A 19,728-nucleotide genomic window follows, 5' to 3' on the forward strand; every position below is an offset into this window, starting at 1 on the left:
TCTGCTCCCTCTTTATCATTCAATTACATACAGGAGCTGCTCTGCCGAGCCCGGGACAGGTCTAGGCATTCATAAAAGCACAGCTCCGAGCAGGCAGGGCACTCACGGACATGACTCCAAGGCAAGCGGGCAGCTGTAGACAAGCTTAAAATAACTTTGGCTGCAGCTGCCAAGAATTAAGACTACGCTCAATATAGGAGAGAATTTATCGTCACAGGATCTGGCTGCGGGTCTGCTTTCTCCCAGCAGCAGGGCCTCCCAGCTCTGCAGGAGGCTCCACAGGGTAGTTTTAACTTGTTGGGGATAGGGCTGTGCCCTTCGGGCTCGCTCCCCTCACTCGGAGCAAGAAGAGCCCTCGTGCAGGGATGTGCCACCATCGTCCTCAGCCCCTGGGGCTGGCATGGCAGGGGGGGTGGGGGGGGTGGGGGTGCTCAGCACTGCTGATGCACGTCAGGGCATGCTGAAGGGAGAAACCTCTTCAGCTCCATCCCCTCCTCTACACCCCTCACCCTACAGCACTTCAAGCTGAGACAACCAGAGCAGGACTCAAGCCATGGTGCTCCCCGAAAAACTCGCAGCACCGGGGGGGAAGACGATGCCAGCATCGGACAGGACCGAAACGCTAAACGCGGGCCCTTTTAGCTTTTCTTTCAACAAAACGCAAGACCAAAAGGTTGTAAACGCCACCCAAGAACATAAGCCAGACCAAGCGTGCTGCAGGCAGGCGGGAGATGGAGTGGCCAGATAGCCCTGGCGCTCCTCAGCCCGGGGAAGGTCCCCATGCGTCCCTCCTACAGTCCCCGGCCATGGCTGCCCCCATCATGTGGTGGGTACAAGCAGGATTTATGCGCCCAATATATACATGCCCGAGGCAGGCAGGACTCCCCATCCTGCTCCGGCACCATCCTCCGCAGCCAGGGCTGGGGGAGCCAAGCGATGCCAGTGAGGAGAAGGCAGGAGGGAAAGGGAGTCCTTCCAAGAGAAAGGAGGTCAGCCCACGTCAGCCATCTGCCATCGGGGACCGGGAGGTGACAGCGGCAGCCCTGAGCGCCGCAGGAGGGGGGAGGCCCTGCTCCCCCCTCTCTGAGGTGAAGCTGCACGCTGGCACCTACAACCCCTGGGGAAGGAGGTCTCCCCTCCACCCCATCTCCCACCCAACAGCCCACCAAGGCAGGGAGAGAGTCCTGCAGAGCATGGGGGCAGCAGCTCCCTGCGAACAGTCGCCTACGCACAGATGTGGCTACAGGTGAGCGTCCCTGGCCACGCGTTGCAGTCTCGGAGGACATCTCCGGAGCAAGGAGGGCAGGAGTGGCTCCAGCACCCCACCCAGCAGTGGTCCACAGAGGACCTTGTCTCCCAGGTCCAGCTACCAAGCCACCAGCAGCTCGAGGCCCATATTTTCAACAGCTCTGCTCATATTATTCCAGCTTATCCTACTGCGTGCGCTATTCTCCTACTAAAGCAAGCTCTAGCTCTCTCTGCCTCTAAGCCACTTGCCAAAGTGGCACTGTTAACATTCTCAGGTTAAGTAGAAATTGCATGGAAAAACTCTTTTTTTTTTTTTTTTTTTAAACCTCCTTTGTTACTGCAAAAAAAAAAAAAAAAAAAAAAATCCCCCAAGACCCTAACTGGAAAATAGTCCCCGCTCCCCACCCCACCCTAAAAAAAAATAATCCAACAGAACAAACCCAAAAAAGGGGAAGCAGGCAACAGGAGTTTTCAATAGCATCGTCAAGCTTAACACTGAGGAGCCAGCCAGCCCTGGGGAGGGGGGCCGCCGGCATCACCAAGACCCAACACAGCTGCCGGCAGCGGGAGGGCTCGGGGGGGATGGACGGCAGCACTGGGGCAGGCCCCACCACCGCTGCGTGCCGAATTCCCCCCCTCCTGTTGCCCCAAACCATTAGTTTTATGTTAATACTTCATTAATACTGTCTTATTTCCCCTCGGCCGGCCCAGCATCAGAGGCCTGGAGATCTTTACCTAAACCAACGCCGAGGCAGGAGAAATGACCCTGCGTGGAGGGGAGAGACACGGTGGCCATGACCGGTGGGCTCCTACCTACTCTGGTAGCACCGAGCCCGTCACCACGGTCCCACACGCCGTATCGTGCCCAAGCCCGCGCGAAGCGCATCGCAAAGTTACGTACCCCTTTTTCCCCAAGCCCCGGCAACACCAGGCGCGCCGTCAGAAAGCAGCGAGGGAACGGGGACGAGGGGGCTGCGCAGACCAAATTAAAATTAAAAAAAAAAAAAAAAAAAAACAACCCCAAACCAAAAAACTTAGCTTAAAAAGTTAAAATGTCCGGTCCGCACTGAAAACAAGCCAGGCTGCGCTCGGACCCACATGGGGTGCTCTTGCCTCACCACCCACCGGTCCTTGGAAGAGTGAAAGCCTCTCCCCTTCAACGCCAGCTCTTCTGCTCCCCTCAAAGGGAGCAGCTCCCTGGGGCGGCTGCTGGCGCATCCCAGGATTTCTATGTCCAAAGCAGCAAACCAGACGAACCCCCTCCTGCTGTCGGCCCGGCAGCATCCTCATCCCGCGCGGGAGCCGGAGGGGTCAGTGCGCCGGCTCCCCGTGCACACGGAAGCGGTAGATGCAGGTGTATTCGGGGTGGCCCCAATTGCTCAATACCCGGAGCTCCACCAGTTCGTACGTGCCTATGGAATCACCCTTGGAGAGAGGAGGAAGGAAAAACCTGAGCCCTTGAGAGCTCTCAAGGGATCAGAGACCTCAGGAGCCCCTTTTTCTTCTCAGGGGTGGGTGCTCCAAGGGCAAAGCACTTACCTCCAAGTAAAACGTTTGGATGGGGTCGCCGTCATGGTCATAGGTGAACTTCCCCAGGAGAAGGCCCTCCTCCTCTCCCTCCTCCTTCAAGCCCTGTGGAAGGGCAGGGAGGCAGAAAGGGAGAACCAGGGGTGATCAGAGAGGGAGACCGGAGGCGATGAGCGCACCCGGGGGCAGAAGAGGGAGATGGAGCCGCAAGTGCACTTGGCCCCTGCTCCTGCTCTTCCAGGCCAAAACAGACAAATGGGGATGGGAGCCAGCGGGAAAGGATGGGTGGGAAGACCAAGAGTTACATCTACCCAATCCCCCCTCTCCCAGTGTCCCCCAAAACACTTCCCAAAGCCTGGTACTCCCCCTTTCTCCCCCAATACTGCTTCTTCCTCCTCTTCAGGATAACACCCACCCCCCCAGAGCACCCCACAGCCAGATACAGGGCTTGCTAGCCCTCCCCTCCTGCACCGTCCACCACGGCATCCTCCCACCATGTCTCCCTGCTCCCCCCTCAGGCCCAGGCGAGGGCACTCACATAGACAGCGAAGTCCTTGGGGGCGCTGGGGATGGTCCCCTGGGGCGAGAGGGCTTTTGGGATGTGCTCCAGTGTCACGGCCGTGGGGCGGATGATGCTGGAGAGGCGGATGATGGCAAAACCCAGGGACCCACGAAACGCCCAGCAGTTCCCAGGGTTGACATCTGGCTACGAGCGCAGGAACGAGACACCAGCAATGTTATCACCATCGGTGCCATTTTTAACCCCCCAGTATCGGCCTGGCCCTTTGCTTGGAGCAGCAGCAAGAGCCCAATAAAATCCACCCAAGCCCACATGAGAACCAGCCTGGCCGGTCCTGCCCCTTGGTGGGGTCTCGCCCTGAAGGTACCCACCTGCAGGATGACACGGGGGGACTGCGAGTGGTACCACAGCGGGATGCCGAACAAACTCAGCGCCTTCCAGGTCCTGTGGGTCTCAGAGCAGCGGGTGTTGATGACACTGGCCCCTGACACGCAGAGGGGACAGCGGTGGGTAAGCTGCACGCCAGCACCCTGTGGTCCCTTCCCCAGGATGGCTGGCTCATCCCAGGTGGGTGAGGGCTGCCCCCCCCCACCACCACCCACCTGCCGACTCCAAGGCATAGTCGACCATCCCCACACGGTCCTCGCTGTAGCGCTTCAGGGCCTGGTCCACGATGAGATGCACTTGCTGCAGTGGGAGCAGAGGACACAAGAGGGGTGAAGGGCTGGGGTGGGCATTCTGCCCCCCACCCACCTCCACCCTGTGGGGACAGAGAGGGCACAAGGACCTTCCCACAAAACAGCCAGGGGATGAATCACCGTGGCAAAAATGAGGAGACACGCATTTGGCTGGGAAGCCTCGTTAGAGGTTGCTAAAAATACCCCAGAGGAGAGGAGCTGTGCAACGAAGGGGCAGCGCCCAGGCAGGCTGGACTCACCCGTCCCCATCCCAAAAGAAGGGCTGGCCTCAGAGGAGGCGGCGTATACCCCAGTAGGTACCTGACAGCCCACCCAGCCCTCCCCAGCATCTTCTGCCCGGACCCTCACGCCCTGTCTCACAGGATCGATGGGAGCTGCCCCCATCTGGAAAAGGGGGAGCTGGCCGGAGCATCCTTCTGGAGCCAAACTCAGCCCCAGGAGCTGGGACACTGTGGCACCACTGTGGGTCTAAAAACTTTATGGTGCACATGAAGCTTGCGCAGACTGCGGAGGATTGCTAATCCCAGCTTGATCCCTCCCCTCCACTAGTTTTGCAGGGAATTGCCAACAACTTTTTCCAAAGCAAGCAGGCTCATTTTTTCCCCGTGGTGTCATTCTGCCCAAGTGCTTTGCCCCAAATGACTCTGCGGCGCTGCTGAAGGAGGGAAGTAAGCAAGATGCTCAACCCGTGGAAACCTTGCTGGCGCCTGCCCTGCCTGATGGGTGAAAGATGCACAAGCAGAAACTTGGATTTTAAGACGGCACGAGCCTTGCAGGGTGTGGATATCGCCACCTACAACCCCTTCCAGGGCACAGGCACAGCCCAGGGGAGGCTCCAGCAGAGGGGATGGAGGAGTTTCAGGGATGCCCTCACCAGGATCAATGTCCCAGCTCTAAGGGCTGTCCCCACGGCTCTCCCATCTGCCAGGCACACGTGCCAGCCCCCCCCGTACACGCGCAATGGGGCACGGCCCCCAGATCCCACACCGTGGTCAACCACCATGTCCCTGGGGTTCAAGCCAGCACTCACTTCCTCCGTCACCCCCATGGTCCTCCCTTGCTGCAGGGCCACTCCGATACCGGCCTGAGCATCCCGTGCCGACAGCCTCCGGTCCTCTGAGACTTTGGCCAGGATCTTGCGCTCCAGGGCCTGGAGCTCCGCTTGCAAGTCTTCCTGCTGGAGGACACGGCCAGCAGCGCCGTCCTGCCGGGATTGCGACAGGAACCGACTGACCCACGCTGGGAACTGCGCTTCCACCTGAAACGGTGGGGACATTGCTCAGCCCCGGGGCAGGGACCCTCACGCCTCTCTCTGCCGACCAGGGTGAGGACTGGGGACTCACGTCAGCCCGCATGGCCTTCAGCTGCTCCAGCATCCCCTCCATGTGCTTCCCCATCACCTCCTGGTCCAACTTGAGGCCCGCCAGCTCCCTCCTCAGCGCTGACACCTCCTGCTCCAGCTTGTCCACCTCCCCCTGGAAGGTCCCTCGCAGGCCCTCCTGCACCGAGCTGCACCGAGAGAATGGTAACAAAATCATATCATAGATATCAACAATATCATAGAATGGTTTGGGTTGGAAGGGACCTTAAAGGTCATCCAGTGTCACCCCCCTGCCCTGGGCAGGGACATCTCCCACTAGACCAGGTTGCTCAAAGCCGACAGTCCCAGCTCCCCTCTGCGAACCAGGGGAGGAGGTTCATCCCCCACCGCCTACGCTCAACCCCATCTCCAGCCCCAAACAGTTTTAATTCCCACGGCAATGACTTCTTCTACTGCATCCCATGGGAAAGCATCCCCAGCTCGATCCTCAGCCAAAAGGCCACGCTCCCCACGGTGATGCAAAATAACAGTGACGAAGGTCATTTGCTGCAATCGCCCTTTGAGCCAACCGCGGCACTTCCTTGCCGACACACCCATGTATCCATCCTGCCTTTCCACCCAAGATCATACCTCTCAACCTCTCCTTTGCACTGAGCAAACCAGACCTGGAAACCCCTTCCCAAGCCGCGCTGTGGGGATTCCAGTCTGCTACCTGCCCGCCCCTGAACAGAGCGGTGGCTCTGCCCGGGCAGCCAGCCTTACCTCTGCCACTTGGAGTTCAGCTCCAGCAAGCGCGTCTCCATCTCCTGCCAGGACAAGGGGAAGGGGTGAGACCTGTGACGCCGGTGGTGAGGATGTCCCACCTGGGTACCACCGCACGCCCATCCCTGTACCTGAGAGGCTTGTGCCATCTTCCCCAGGCGCCCGTCTAAATCCCTCTGCACCTGGGCTCGGAGAGCATCCAGCTCGCCCTGCAGGGTGAGGAACAACGGAGAACATCAGAGCCCGGCCCCACAAGCCCCCCATATGCCCATGTGCCCGCCACATCCCTCACCTGGAGGTGGCTCGTCACATCAGTGAGGAGATGCTCCTTCAGCCCCGCGTCCCGGCGGCTCACCAGCCCCTCCAGCAGTGCCAGGACATCCCCCGGGGGTGACTCTCCCCCTGCTGCCACCGCTGCTGCCCCCCGCCGCAGCTCCCACTGTGACACCTCGGCCTCCAGTGCCTTGAAGCGCTTCTCCAGGGCCTGGAAGCGAGCCAGGAGACGGTGCTCCCCCTGCAGACCCTGTGGCGGCAAAGGAACATCCCCTGGGAGTGTGCAGACCCCCGGGGCTCTGCCTGCTCCACAGGGACCCCTGTGAAAGGGAATCCAGACCCCCCGGTCCCCAGAGTCAGTCGCATCTTATTCATCTGCTGCTTCACAAGGGAGGGCAGATGTTTCCCTTGCTCCATCCCTGGGACACCCAGAGTGCGAGACAGCCACACGCTGGGGGAACCATGTCCACCAGCATGGAGCCACCATCTGCCCCATCTACCACCACTTCCCAGTTCCCTGGAAGGCCTCTTTCAGCCATGGACCACGCTGTCCTGGCTCTCCCTGCAATGCACCCACCCGGGCCACAATCGCACCTTTGCCGAGGCTTACCTGGTCCAGCGCGGTCAGGTCCCCTGCCCCAGCCATGTCGGAGGAGGAAAGCTTTCCAGCTCCCCACCACGGGAAGGCAGGGATGCTGAGTGTCGACAGCCCGTACGGGTAGAAGTACCAAGCTCCTGGGCACACAGGGGGATGAGATGGTTAAAGTGACAGGTAATGGGCCACAGCAGAGCACAGGGGGGACGTGCAGAGATTCAGCCATCAGCATCTCCTGGGGTCACCAGGAAGTCCCAAGCACAGGGGTGAAGATGCACCAGGATACCAGGAGCCACAAGCACTGAGCTCGGGGCCATCCCATCTTGTCCCATCCCCTCCCCTGGGTACAGCAGTGGGACGCTCTGCACTGCCCCAGATCTCAGGGCAACAGATCGAGCTGGGCTGACTCACCGTAGGCAGCGGCAGCGAGGAGCAGGAGGAGCAGCAGCATAAGCAGGGACCTCTTCAGCCACGGGTAGCGCCTGGAACATGGAGAAGAAAGAGGTGCCTGTAAGACCGCAGACACCTTCCCCCCATCACCACGCTCCTCTGGATGGAAAAGAAAAGCCCAGACGGGCTTCGGCACAAGACACACACACTCCACGCATGCTGGGCACCCCCTCTCTGGGGTCCTGTGGGTTTTCCCCATGCCTCCCCCATCCCGGTGTCCCGCCACCACACTCACCTGGAGAAGGGGACACCAGCCAGGCGAGGAGCTGCGCCGGTGAGGCGGTGCCAGGCAGCTGCCAGCCCTGAGAACAGCCATCCCATGAACCGAACTGCCGGGAGAGAAACCAAGTCACAGGCAGGGTCCCGGCAGAGATGTCCCCTCTGTCCCCGAGGATGCTCCTATGGGGAGATAAAGCCCCTCCACCCCACCAGGGAACAGCAAACATGGCCCGTGGGGAGTGGAGGTGCTGGCAGGGAAGAAAGGTGCTGCTAGAAATGCCCCCACCGTCCCTCCACTCACCCGGGGAGGTGAGCACCTGCCAGAGGAAGGAGCCCACCCGGGAGGCTGCGGTCCTCAGCCCCGACCTGGAGCTACTCTGGCCTGAGTAGAAGTGACCTGGAAAGGAAGCAGCAAGGCAGCAAGTCACCAAACGGAACCTGCATCCCTGTGCACCGTCGATGGTGAAGGCTTTGCATGGGGGGTGGCGTGCAGGAGAGTGGGGGCTGGCAGCATCCTGGGCACAGCCAGGCCGTGGGATGGTCCCCCTGGTCTCCCCCAACATCCCTGCCACTGCAGAGCAGCTGGTGCATCCCTACCGGCATAGTCATCTTCCGAGGAGTACCCAGACGAAGAGGCATAGGTGTCGTACATCTTGCTCTCCAGCAGCCCGTTGATCTTACTGGACTCCGTGTCCCCTGTGCCTCTTCTCCTCCTGGTGGAGAGCTCGCCACCTGCCCCCAAAACACAGAGCCCCCCTTAAGAAACCACCCACCACCACCACAGGGGGCAACCCATTCAGCTGGCTTGGGGGACTGCCCCAACACCCCCTACTGGTGCTCAGGGAGGTCCCCAGCTGCCATGGGAAGGAGGAAAGGAGGGAGGGAGGGAGGGAGGGAGGGAGTGCTCACCCCAGTAGGTGCTGCTGTCCAGGGCATCGTCCAGCACGGAGCTGCCCAAGGCGGCGAGACCCCGGCTGCCTCCCAGGTAGGACTCGCTCACCATGGACTCGCTGTAGTAGGAGGTTTGGGTGCTGGGGGCAGGAGAGAGGCGCTTCGTGCTGCTCGATTTTCTCCTGGTCATCCTGCCAGGGGGAGCAAGAATGCGCTCATCAGCCATGTGTGGCTTTTGGGGGGGGGTGTGTGTGTGTGCGTGTGTCATAGTGCACCCATGCAGGAGGAATGGGGAATTCACTCCAATCTCTCAACTGGCATCACTTCCCTCACCACCCCCCCCCCCACTGTACCGGATGGCGGCAGGTTTCGGAAGGTGCAACTGCTGCTTTGCGAAAGTCCCTCCCGCCCGTGGCCAGGCGGCTGCTGGCTCCGCTTCCGCTCGCACGGCTGCGGTTTTCCGGCCCGGCAATCGCAGCGCACCTCCCTCCCGCCATCACGCCGGAGGCGGCTGCGGCTGGGAGGAGGCAGGCATCCCCTCCAACCCTGAGCCACCCATGGCGGCCTCCTGCGCCAGGGGACGCGGAGGTGCCAGGGGTGGGGGGCACCGGGCTTTCCCCGGAGCGGGGGCACAGCCAGTGCCAAGGCAGCCGGCGGCCATGCCGAAACGCAGCGAGCTCGCCATCATGCTCCCTTCAAGCCACCCTGATGCCAGTCCGTGGCGCAGGATGGAGTGCCCTGGCCATGTTTGGGAGGGGGGGGGAACCCCCCTGGACCCCCCCACCCCTGCACCCCACTAACCGGCTGGTGCTCTCCTTGAAGGGCAGCTGCTGCCCCCCCAGCAGGGAGCTGCTGCTGCTGCTGGTGGTGGCATCGTCGTCCCCGGGGTAATAGCGGGTGGTGACGAGGCGCTGGCTGCGGCGGGACATGGCGGCGGCACGGGGGGTGTGGGTATGTGGGGGTCACGGTTCACCTGGGGGGGTCGAGAAGGGAGGAAAGTGTCAGCGAGAAGGGACCCGCCTGGAGCTGCAGGCGTGGGGTCCCGCCACACAGCGAAACCCCTCCCGTGCGGGCGGGGGGTGCCCGGTGCGGCCGGGGGGGTGGTGGTGGGGGGGTGGGTTCTGAGCCCGCCGAGGGGCACCTGCTGCCCCGGGCCTCCCCCGCCGCCGGGACCGGGACCGGGACCGGGACCGGGACCGAGCCGCCCGTCCCACCGCCAGCGCCGCCGCCGCCTCCCCTTATAGGGTTATAAACCCCTTCGCTTCCCCTCCCACGGGCCACCCACGCCAGAACCCACCCGCGGAGCCGCTGCCCCCTCCCTCCCTCGACCCCGGTACGAACCGACCCACCCGCAACTTCCCCCCCCCCCCCCCGCCGCCCCGCCAAAACCCGCCGTGCCCCCGCCCCACGCAAACCCACCGGCGAGTCGCGCAGGGCAGAGAGGGAACCCGCACCAGCCCCGCTCGCTGCCGCCACCGCTCCGCTCCCTTTTGTTTTGCAGGGGAAGGCGGCCCCGGACCCAGCCCCGGTCCCCGCCTCCGCCCCTCCCCGGCCCCGGCTCCCCCCCCCCCCCCCCGGCCGCCGCCGCCAGCGCCCCGCCCCGCGCGCGCGCCCGCCGGGGCCACCGCCCCCCCCCCCCCCGCCTTTTCGGTGTCCCCTCTATCATTATTATAATATTATTATTATCACCCTCATCATCATCACTATTTTAATATTTTTATTTTGTTTTATTTTACATTATTTTATTATTTTATTTTATCTCATTTCATTATTTCATTTTATTATTATCATAATCATTGCGGGGGGTGGGAAGGGGGAGCGATGGAGAGGGCCCATCCCCACCCCCCGCCTCGCCCACAGGGAGCTGGTCACCAGACCCCTCAGCGCTGGGGTTTCCCCCCCCCCCCGCCCCAAGCCCCCACCCCAAGCCCGCGCCCCAAGCCCCCACCCAGGCAAGGGCAGCCCCCCCCCAGGCAGGTCCCATGGGTGACAGCGGCCCAAAATGGGGGCTCCCGGGCACAGGGCTACGCCCCGGCCCCATTTGGGTTTTGCTGGGGCGGCCGGTTTGCCAGCCCCGGTGGGGTGGGAAATACTCGCCCCCACTCCCGTTTTCCCGCCCCACGCACCAGCCGGCACGGCCGAACCCGTCCCCGCGGCGTGGGCAGCCCCGCTCGACGCCCCGTGTGCCCACACCGCCTCGACCGGGCAGGCAGGTTCTGCTGGTCCCCGGGCCCGTGGCCGCAGACACCCCGTTACCAGCCCACTCCCTCCACGGGCGGCCGGGCCGGCTCGGCGGGCGATGGCTTGCCAGCCAAACCCAGCTGCTCCCGTGGGACCCTGAACACGCGACGGCGCAGCCGGGACCTTCAGCAAACTCGCCGGGCTGAGAAAACAGCCGCCCTCCCACGCCCCGGCTTCTACATCTGACGGCGCCTCATAAAAAGATTTGCGTTGGGCGGGGGGGGGAAGACTCAGGGAGGAAGGCGGGAACCGGCCACCCGTGTCCGGACACGGTCGTGGGGCTGCGTCCGTGGGGCACGGGGTTGGGAACGGCCCCGCCGGCTTTGGATACGGCAATAAAAAGGTGTTTATAGCAAAGGATTAAAAAATATGAAGTGGGCAGAAGGGGAGTAACCTGTTGCAAAACAGCCCCAAAACCTTTTCCTCCCCGCGCCGGGGTTGGGTGCGCAAGCTGGGGCACGGGCCGGAGGACGTGCCACAGCTTGGGGGACACACACACCACAACAAACCCCCATTCAGAGTCCCTGGCCCCGTTGTGTAACACGGACAGATCCTCTTTGTTTCCTTTTTTTTTTTTCCCCTCTTCTTTTTTCTCTCCTTTTTCGAGCCCATTTTTTTGTTCCAGCCTAAATCTCCGCCTGGCTTTTCCAGGGCAGCTCCGTCCCCCTCTGTGCCAGCCGCCCTTTTTCACCCTCTCCTGTGGCTTCCCACGGGTGACCGGCCGGGCTGGGGGACATCTCTCTCCTCCCTGGTGGCACCTTTATCTCTGGCCATTCCGACACCAACCCTGTGCCCCATCCTGGGGACAGCAATAGTGGCCCAAGCCGTGGCACCTGCCCTGGCTGACGTAACCCTGCTGTGGATTAACCCCCCCGGGAGGCTCAGGGGATAAGCTGGGTGCTGAGCCACTGGGCACTAAATAGGGTGCACGGCCCTGGGTCAATCCGTCTCCTCCTGAGAGCCACTTTTTTCGGGCAGGGAGGGAGCCGGCAGCAGTTCCCGGGGGATTTAGGGGGATGTTGTGGTGGTGGTGGGGAGTGGGGCTTGTCCCCCCCTTGCTGCACCCCTGGTGCGGAGGCAGTGGTGGCGATGCCAGAGCCGTAGGGAATTTCGTGTGGGCGTGGGAAGAGCTGGGCAGGGATAACCGGCGAGCGGCTGGGAGCTTGTGCCTCAGTTTCCCCACACCGGCGGTGGGGAGCCTCAGCTCTCTTTTTGGGGGTCACCAGGGCATTGCCATGCTGGGGAAGGGCGGGGGAAGAATGAGCTTTCCAACTGCTCGAGCTTGGCAGCCCTTGCTGGGGAAAGGCAGGAAAAATCCCTACCCTTTCCTAAAAGGCTTTGGAGGGCTGAAGTGACTCGTGCAGGCACGCAAGGACAGGCCAGGGCTGGGAAAGCAGCCCCGGTGGGGGGGATCTCAGCTCGTGTCTTCCCCACTAGGCCAACATTTTTATTTAAATACCCTCCCCATCCCGGCTATCCTTACAGCCCGCTTTCCCGGTGCATCGCGCCGCTGGCTCCGGTGCCGCCGAAAGCCGATGCCACATGGAGTCAGAGCTGTGTGACGGTCCAAAACACCCCAACCCAGCGGGGTACCGAGTCCCCACCCCCCCACACCCATCACACCCGTGACCCCACATCATCCACCACCACCTCCTCCGGGCGGGCCGCCCCGGCCAGGCAGCGTCCCACCGCCTCCAGCACCTTCCCCAGGCGCCGGTCCAGCGCCCGCAGGTGGGGCTCGGCCAGGACGGGGGCCAGAGGGTCAGTGGCCAGCGCTTCCCGCAGCAGGTCGCTCAGGCGGTAGGGCTGGGTGGCCAGCAGCTGCAGCCGCAGGTAGGTCGACTTCTTGATGCTGATGAAGATGAGGAAGGAGAGGTCTCAGCCTGGGGAGCCTCTCCGCGATGGCAGCTCCCAGGTGGGCGGCCAGAGCCCCTTACCTGCAGCACTGCCGGAGGGGGGCCAGGATGGACAATTCATCGCGTGAGTGCGTGCCGAAGCTGTGGGGGGGAAAGCCCATCGGTGGGCATCAGGGCGGCATCGCCACACGGCTCAGAGCCCAACGCGGGGCGCATTTCGGCAAGACCCGCGGTCTCCCCCCACCCTTGTGCCGGGATTGCTTCCCCCCGACACACACACTTTACCCACGGCCGTTGTCCAGGTGGAGCAGGAAAGTGTCGTTCCCAAATTTCTCAAAGGTCTCGTAGTGGTGCCGGTCCATGTTGCCTGCGGTGGGGCAACAAATTATCCATCGCGTGGTGGGCCGGGAAGCAGGAGCAGGGACACGGAGCACCCTCCCGGCGCGAGACCGAGACACAGAAGCTGGGGAAAAGGGCTGGGGGCACCTCTGAGGTGCCCATCTGGTGGCTGTGGCTGTGGGGGGGACCCGAGAAGAGCCCCCATGGCCTCCAGGCCCCTTCTCATCCCAGCAGCCCCGTGGAGGGACAACAGTGACAAATGGAGCAGAAGTAATGGCAAAGGCACAGCTGGGCGGCCGGGGACGAGGAGACGGGAAGCTCTCCAAGTCAGATGATGGCAGGGGGACAGTGTGGGGAGGAAGGAGCGGCCCCGGGGATGGGAAGAGGCAGCACAAGCCCTGGGGAGCATCACCGACATCCTCAGCTCTCCGGGGGCTGCGTGTGGGAGCTTGCCAGGAGACGCTTCCCGTGCCCGGGATGTTCAGCCGGGATCTCCCTGGCATCTCTCATCCTTTGGCTTCTGCCCGGGATGTGCCCGAACGGCACAGCCCTTTGCTCTGGTTTTTGGGTAAGAGCACAGCCCTTTGCAGCCTGAGCAATGGTTTGGCCAACAAACCTCGCAGGGGCACGGTACCACGGGGCACAGAGTCCTTTGGGGGACCCGAGGGGCCCCCGCAGCCCCCAGCGCCGGCACGGTGGGGCTCACCCATGAGGAAATCAAGGATCGTCATGTCAATGAGGTCGAGGAGGCGATGGCCCCTGTCGTAGGGCGGCGTCTCTCGCACCTGAGCGCAGTAGTTGGGGTTCAGCTCCCACCTGCGGGCAGAGGCCGGGGAGGGGGTACGGGACCGTGAGAGCGGCCATGGGGCGGCCGCCTCCCGTCCCACGGCTCTGCTGCGCCGTGTCCCCCCTGTCCCCTCTGCCCCAGCTCACTCAGCCTTCTTGCTCTTGTGGTAGGAGCGGCGCCAGGGGCTGCGCCAGGAGCGGCGTTTGGCCAAGGTCTTGTCAGGCAGCAGGGCGGCCATGGAGCCCTCCAGCCGGTCCGGCTTGCCACAGAGGGCGTGCTCGGTGGAGCAGTAGTAGGAGCACTCCCCGTAGAAGCAGACGTTGCCCGCTGGCCATGGGGACAAAGCCAAAGTTGACAAAAAGCAGGAGGGCAGCCAGGCTGCTACCCCCATGCAGGGTGGTCCAGCAAGCGGACGAGTAAGGATGCTCCATGCACCGTGGCCACGTGCCACCAGCAAAGCAATGACAAGGAAAGCCTTGAGGAGCAGAGCCCTGCGGCCGGGGACCAGGCGGGAGCTTGAGCAGCCCCCAAAGGGACAGTTTGCCCCAGCAGAGGAAGAGCCAGGGCAGGAGCAGCTGGCTCCAGATGAGCTCCACATGGGCAGCCACGCAAGAGAATGGATGGCAGTGAGAGCTCACCTGGGGAGATGAAGAAAGTCTTGGCCAGTTTCTTGTCCGTTGTGATGTCGCGAATCTCCTTTGTTATATTGACCAAACGGCCAGAAACTGGGGGAATTCGCCGGAAATCCAGGATCCTGAAATGCAGAACTTGAAACAGTTTCTTGCCAACCCAGACCGGTTTCCACGGCGAGTCATTAAAACCGCCGTAAGACACAGGTATCCCTCGCAATGGGGAGGAAGAGGTGGGATGAAGAAGCAGGTTCTCTCAACAGCCGCTTCACTGTGGCAGGAGGGCAGGGTCAGATGCAAAGCTTGCGCTCACCTGTCCAGGTGGAAGGCTGCAATCTCCGCATTGTGCCGCTCAAAGTCTGAGAAGTAGAAGAAGTCGATGGGTGTCTCCTGGTCCCGGGTCTGCCTGGGAGGAGAGGGGAGGGTGGGGGCGATGGCCAAGGACGGAGCACCCTGATTGTGGGCTTGACTCCAAACCACCCCTCACCTTGTGTCCATGGTGCCACTGGAGACACAACCAGAACCAGTCTCCTCCAGACACACTCTGCTGGGTGGTGCGGTCCCAAATCGCCCAGCCACGTCCCCATGCACCCCACACACACACACTCTTAACCCAAGAGTTGTGAAGCCCTCATGGACTGGAGGGTCCTGGATGGTCCTCATGGACAATCTTCTTCTTTCCACCACTGGAGGTCACTACCCCATCACAAGCTGCGCCCAGCCTGCTGCAAGCACCACCAGGGAAGGCGAGGGGAAGGGGACACACCGCTCGCCTCAATTTTGGGGTAGGAGTGGGCTTGAAGCGAGGGAGCAAACACAGCATTTCTCCATTTCTCCCTCCATGGTCTCCTCCGGCTGCTCCTTGCCACCTAACAGGACCATGCGGGTGGGGTGTGGGGTTGTCCCTGGCTCTACTCACTTCATGGGCTTGAAGAGGGCCTGCCCATAGTTTGGGAACGTCATGATGAGCTTGAGCTGGGTCCCGCCGGACTTCTGGACTGAAATGGGGCACACAGGGATGAGGGAGGCTGGCAGCAGGCAGCGGGGCAGGGGTGTGGGCAGGGGTGCAGGCAGGGAGGTGGTACCCGAGCTGATGATCCTCTGTGTGGCCAAGTCCCGGAGAAGGGTGGGCATCAGGGGGTCTCGGCGGGGGTACAGCTCATAGCGGTTGATGCCGACGTGGAATTTGAGCCAGGTGGGGTAGGTGTCGTAGGCCGTCTTCCCTGTCGGGAGGACCGTCTCGGCTTTACTGCTGCTGACCCTGCAGCACGACAGCCACCACCACCCCGATAACAATGACAGCATTTAGTTGGGGTGGGACGGGTCCCACGTCCCCAGGCCCTTCCCAGGATCCAGCACATGGAGGGCGAGGCGGGGAGAAGGCCCAGCACAAGCCCTGGATGGTGGCAAAACCCCCTGCCCCATGGGCCTTCCTTGGGGCTCCTGGCAGCTGGGCTGATCCCACCCACGGCTGGTGGCCAGGGAGACCCGCCAGCACGGCCAGAGGGGGCTCTGTGGCTTCCCCATGGAAAAGCCCTGGGCTGATTCTGCTCCTCTCATCCGTGCCTCTATTCCCCTGCCAGAGCAGTTCGTCTTGTCATATTTCCCAAAGGGATTAGCTCCTGGGAATACAACTGGCTACACGCGCCCATGTGCTCACTGGGGACACACATGCGTCCATAAAACAGGGGTGGAGCATCAGGGGCTTCCCAGCTATCCCCAGCACCGACCTGAACTCCCACCCCCAACATCCAGTTCCCCTTGGATGGGTTTAGCACACACCCCTGATTTCCCTGGGGAGGATGAGTTTGGATTAGCAACACCCCTGTCACTCTGCCTCCTGCAAATTTGCAGTTGGCTGGCATTCAAGGGGAGCTCCTGGGGGGTATCTGCCCCTCCTCTGCACCAGCACCCACCGGCACTGCGATGGGACAGTCCCGCCCAGGGCATCTATAACCCAAATCCACGTCTCTCTCTCTCTAGGAAAATGCTGACTGTGCCCCAATTTCATCAAATCAGACCCATCTCCCATGGTCATCCATAGGCGAGGTGGTCCTCAGAGACAAGGCAAATACCCATTTGTGGAAACCAGCTCTTAAACCAGCTTTTATTCTCTCCCAATTTTAGCAGTCGCTATGTTTGGAAGGTGTGCTTTCCATAAGGAAGCTGCTACGTGTTATCGACGTTAAAGCTTTTAATATCTTCCCTCCTAATTAGAGGTTAGTAGTCCAGAGATAAAAATAGGCAGCCGGCAATGGTGAGCTCACCGTACGGCTGAGCCTAAAGAGGTCAGGCGATGTCCTGCGAAATGCGGGACAGGAACGGTCTCATGGTTAGAGTAACCTACATTGCAGGCTTTGCATCTCCAACATGTCAGGAGAGGGGGATAAAACTGGATAGAAATCTGGAGCGGGGACTTCCTCATATATATAGAGAGAGAGACCAAAGGCTATTCTGCATTGGGGAAAGAAAGGAGATGAGGAGGTCACCTAAAGGTACCCTACATATTACTGTCAATAATTCGAGTCTGCTTTGGCTTTGCTGTATGCTACAGGCTCCTGGGTAGCAGCCCAGAAATTCAGGGTTAAGAGAAGATTTGAGGCACAAGAAGAGCGTGCTCAGCAATCAGGGCCCCTCCGGGGTAGGATGCTGATCTACGCAGGGAAACGACATGTTTGGTCCCTGTCGCTTGTCCCCTCAAACCCCCGTCTCCCCCAAAAGCAAGCCAGGGCTGAGCTCGCTCCTCACCATTCGTCACTCCCGCTGCTGCGCAGGCTGAACTTCTCCATGGGGTTGACAACAAACAGCTTGTCTTTCTCCGTCACCTCTGGGATTGGGATGTTGTAAAGAGGATGATCGAAGAGCGCTGCCAGCTTCGATCCCTCGGTCCTCCCCGCATTCCCCTCTCCGCTCTGTCGCCGGATCCCTGGCTCTCCAGCCCTTGTGTGCAGCCCCGCTCCCTGCGGACGGGAGCTTTTCTCCAAAGAGCCATTGCTGCCGCTGAAATCCTGAAGGATTCGCAGGCTCAGCTTTTTGGGGCCGGCCAGCACGGGGCTGCCTGACGGGATGCCTGAGGCTTTTGGTGCTTTCGCATCGCAGCCGCAGGGCCCGGGGGCTGTGGAAAGAGCCAAATCCATCGCCAGGTGCACCAGGAGGGCCAAGAGCAGAAGAAAGAGGAGGGTGATTTTAAATTTCCTTTGGAAAAGCGTTTGGAGCCGGCGCCACATCCTTCCTCCCTTGAGATGCTCAGCAAGGGGTGGGCACCCACCCGGGGCTAATAGAGAGTTGGTGCGGCCACAGCCTCTGGGCAAAACCAGGAGCCAGATGTCTTGGATTTAGAGCATCGCATCCGAAGAGCAGCCGGTGCACAGGCAGAGCCGCAGGAAAGATCTGTCACCGCGGCACCTCGCGGGGTGACACCTCCAGGCCGGCAGCGGGATGGGGTGGGAGGTTGCGGGGGGGTTTATCAGCGCTGATAAGGGGCGAGCTGGCACCGCCAAGGTTAGCGTGAATGGGGCAAGTTCCAAATCAATAGCCACAAGGCTGGCTCGGGGACAGCGATGGCTGTAGATAACCCCTGCGCCATCCTGTCCCTCCGTGCTGTCACCCGCACGGGACTGCAGGACATTTCTTGGTATACAGGGCATTAAAGCGGTTCTGCCACCCAGCACTATGCAGCCCCCTGCCCTGTGTCCATCACACCCGCGCACTCGTAATCCAGGAGAATTTTTCTCCTGCTGCTCAACCAGAGCAATTTTATCACCCCACCCCATCTATTCAAAATGTTTTGTACACAAACCCCCTTTCAGAGAACACTCAAATTAGGTAAAACGAAGGGGATGTGAGCATTAGCACCGCTGGGGAGGAGAAAAGTTGGGCTGTCAGCCTAAGGAATGGCTGCCAGGCAGGTGAGGGGCACGGACAGGGATGCTCCCAGGGCCTCTGAAGCAGACAGGGGAGGCGGGCAGGCAGGAGCAGGGATGCTGCCCGCTGCCCCAAGCATTGGCACAGAGGGGCAGCGGGACCCACCGAGTGCCGGGGAAGGGAAGGGCAGCCCATTTTTACAAGAAATTCACTTTTCCAGTGACACCCAGGGACACAGAGCTGGGTTGCGTGGGCAAAAAGAGTTGGTGACTTGTAGGGAGGGAGCTTTGGATTTGTTAAGGGACAGAGAAGCACAGGAACACCCGGAACAAGCCTGGGGGCTTGGGTACAGAGTCCGGAGCGATGTTTTTCCTCTTTTCGATTCCCCAAAGGATGCAGGGGGCACATGAAATACTGTACATCACACGGTCCTTCCTCGCTGTGTGATGTACTAGCAGCCAGCTTGGACATCCTCGCTCCAAGACAGGGAGGGTATGGCGAGCGGTGGGCAGGAGGGGGTACGTTGGAGCACCCCTCCTCCGTTGCCATCCCTGCACTACCCTCTCGCTCGCGCTGCCCTCTCCGCATCATCCCGTGCCGGCTCCATCCGTGCCGGGCTCGGCCCCCTCCCAGGCGGTGCAGCGAGAACGCAGTGTTCCTGGTGTTCTTGGCTCGCCGTGTCCCACGGCGCGACAGTTGCCTGGAAACCGCCTCCGGCTGACACCATCAGCCGCCCCAGATTCAGCCGGCCCCGCGTTCCTTTCCCTGCGCCTTGCTCTAACAAGATGGCCGATGGGAGCTGGGGTGAACGGGGAGGAGGAGGAGGAAAGCTTTCCAACCCGGCTGGCGAGCTCGAAGCCCTGCAGAAGGAGCCGGGCGGAGGGGAGCAGATGGCTTCCCCGGGGAAGGGAACACGGCGTCTTGCTCCGGGAGGTTTGCTGGATCCAGTCCGGACGTACGGTTTGGAAAGAAGGCGCCTAGGAGGGGCTGTAGCTGGAACACAGGATCGTTAGGTCATTGCTTAAGCAAAAAAAAAAAACACCAACAGAAAACATGTGCTAACCGCTTGCATCAAAGGAGCTGGGCTCAGCTCCCGGAGCAGGGCCACAGATTTCTTTATTCCAGAGCCAGCCCTGGGAGAGGGAGGGGAGAGGGAGACCCTCCTTCTTCCAGAGCCCCAGATCAGCTCCAAACCAGGCTCGGGGGGATAGAAACCTCCCTCCCACGTCGTTCCTAGACCCAGATGGGGACAGGGACCCTACGGTCTGAAGCCACCCCACTGGCCAGGAGTCCCATCCCCAGGCTAGGGGAGCTTGCAATCCTAGCCCCCACCCCGATTTAGCATCCCATTGGGAAGTGGAGGCAGAGGGATCGGGTGGAGCACTCACCACCCTTAGCACTTCAACACTGGCCGGCATTAAATATTAACCAAAAGATTTTTCAGCGAGTCAGACACGAGCCCGCAGCAACGAGGAAGAGCTGCAGAGCTTCAAAGCCTGCCCCGACTG

General features: G+C 61.4%; 2 protein-coding genes across 3 annotated transcripts; both read right to left on the reverse strand.

Moving 5' to 3' along the window:
- Nucleotides 1-1,622: 1,622 nt before the first annotated feature.
- On the reverse strand, nt 1,623-10,040 carry SUN2 (Sad1 and UNC84 domain containing 2). 2 transcript variants are annotated; one of them, XM_054203858.1, is made up of 18 exons: nt 9,924-10,040; nt 9,306-9,477; nt 8,523-8,695; nt 8,211-8,345; nt 7,915-8,010; nt 7,630-7,723; nt 7,356-7,426; nt 6,960-7,084; nt 6,369-6,599; nt 6,208-6,285; nt 6,077-6,120; nt 5,337-5,502; nt 5,024-5,251; nt 3,898-3,982; nt 3,667-3,779; nt 3,314-3,481; nt 2,788-2,880; nt 1,623-2,673 (listed from the first exon to the last, which is right to left on the reverse strand). In XM_054203858.1, the coding sequence occupies exons 2-18, from the start codon at nt 9,431-9,433 to the stop codon at nt 2,560-2,562; spliced, it is 2,142 nt and encodes a 713-aa protein (XP_054059833.1). In that variant the 5' UTR covers nt 9,434-9,477; nt 9,924-10,040; the 3' UTR covers nt 1,623-2,559. The 2 variants fall into 2 exon arrangements, 1 of the variants encoding a protein (XP_054059833.1); XR_008466748.1 differs by lacking the exon at nt 1,623-2,673 and having other exon boundaries at nt 3,314-3,477.
- A 2,322-nt stretch (nt 10,041-12,362) lies between these two features.
- LOC128904466 (extracellular serine/threonine protein kinase FAM20C-like) lies at nt 12,363-19,224 on the reverse strand. The gene is made up of 10 exons (XM_054188859.1): nt 17,105-19,224; nt 15,442-15,617; nt 15,276-15,354; nt 14,670-14,762; nt 14,366-14,481; nt 13,874-14,054; nt 13,647-13,756; nt 12,887-12,968; nt 12,683-12,742; nt 12,363-12,597 (listed from the first exon to the last, which is right to left on the reverse strand). Exons 1-10 carry the CDS (start codon nt 17,581-17,583, stop codon nt 12,363-12,365), a joined length of 1,611 nt encoding a protein of 536 aa, XP_054044834.1. The 5' UTR covers nt 17,584-19,224.
- Nucleotides 19,225-19,728: the final 504 nt, after the last annotated feature.

The sequence above is a fragment of the Rissa tridactyla genome, chromosome 1, assembly GCF_028500815.1.
Source record: "Rissa tridactyla isolate bRisTri1 chromosome 1, bRisTri1.patW.cur.20221130, whole genome shotgun sequence".
NCBI lineage: Eukaryota > Metazoa > Chordata > Aves > Charadriiformes > Laridae > Rissa > Rissa tridactyla.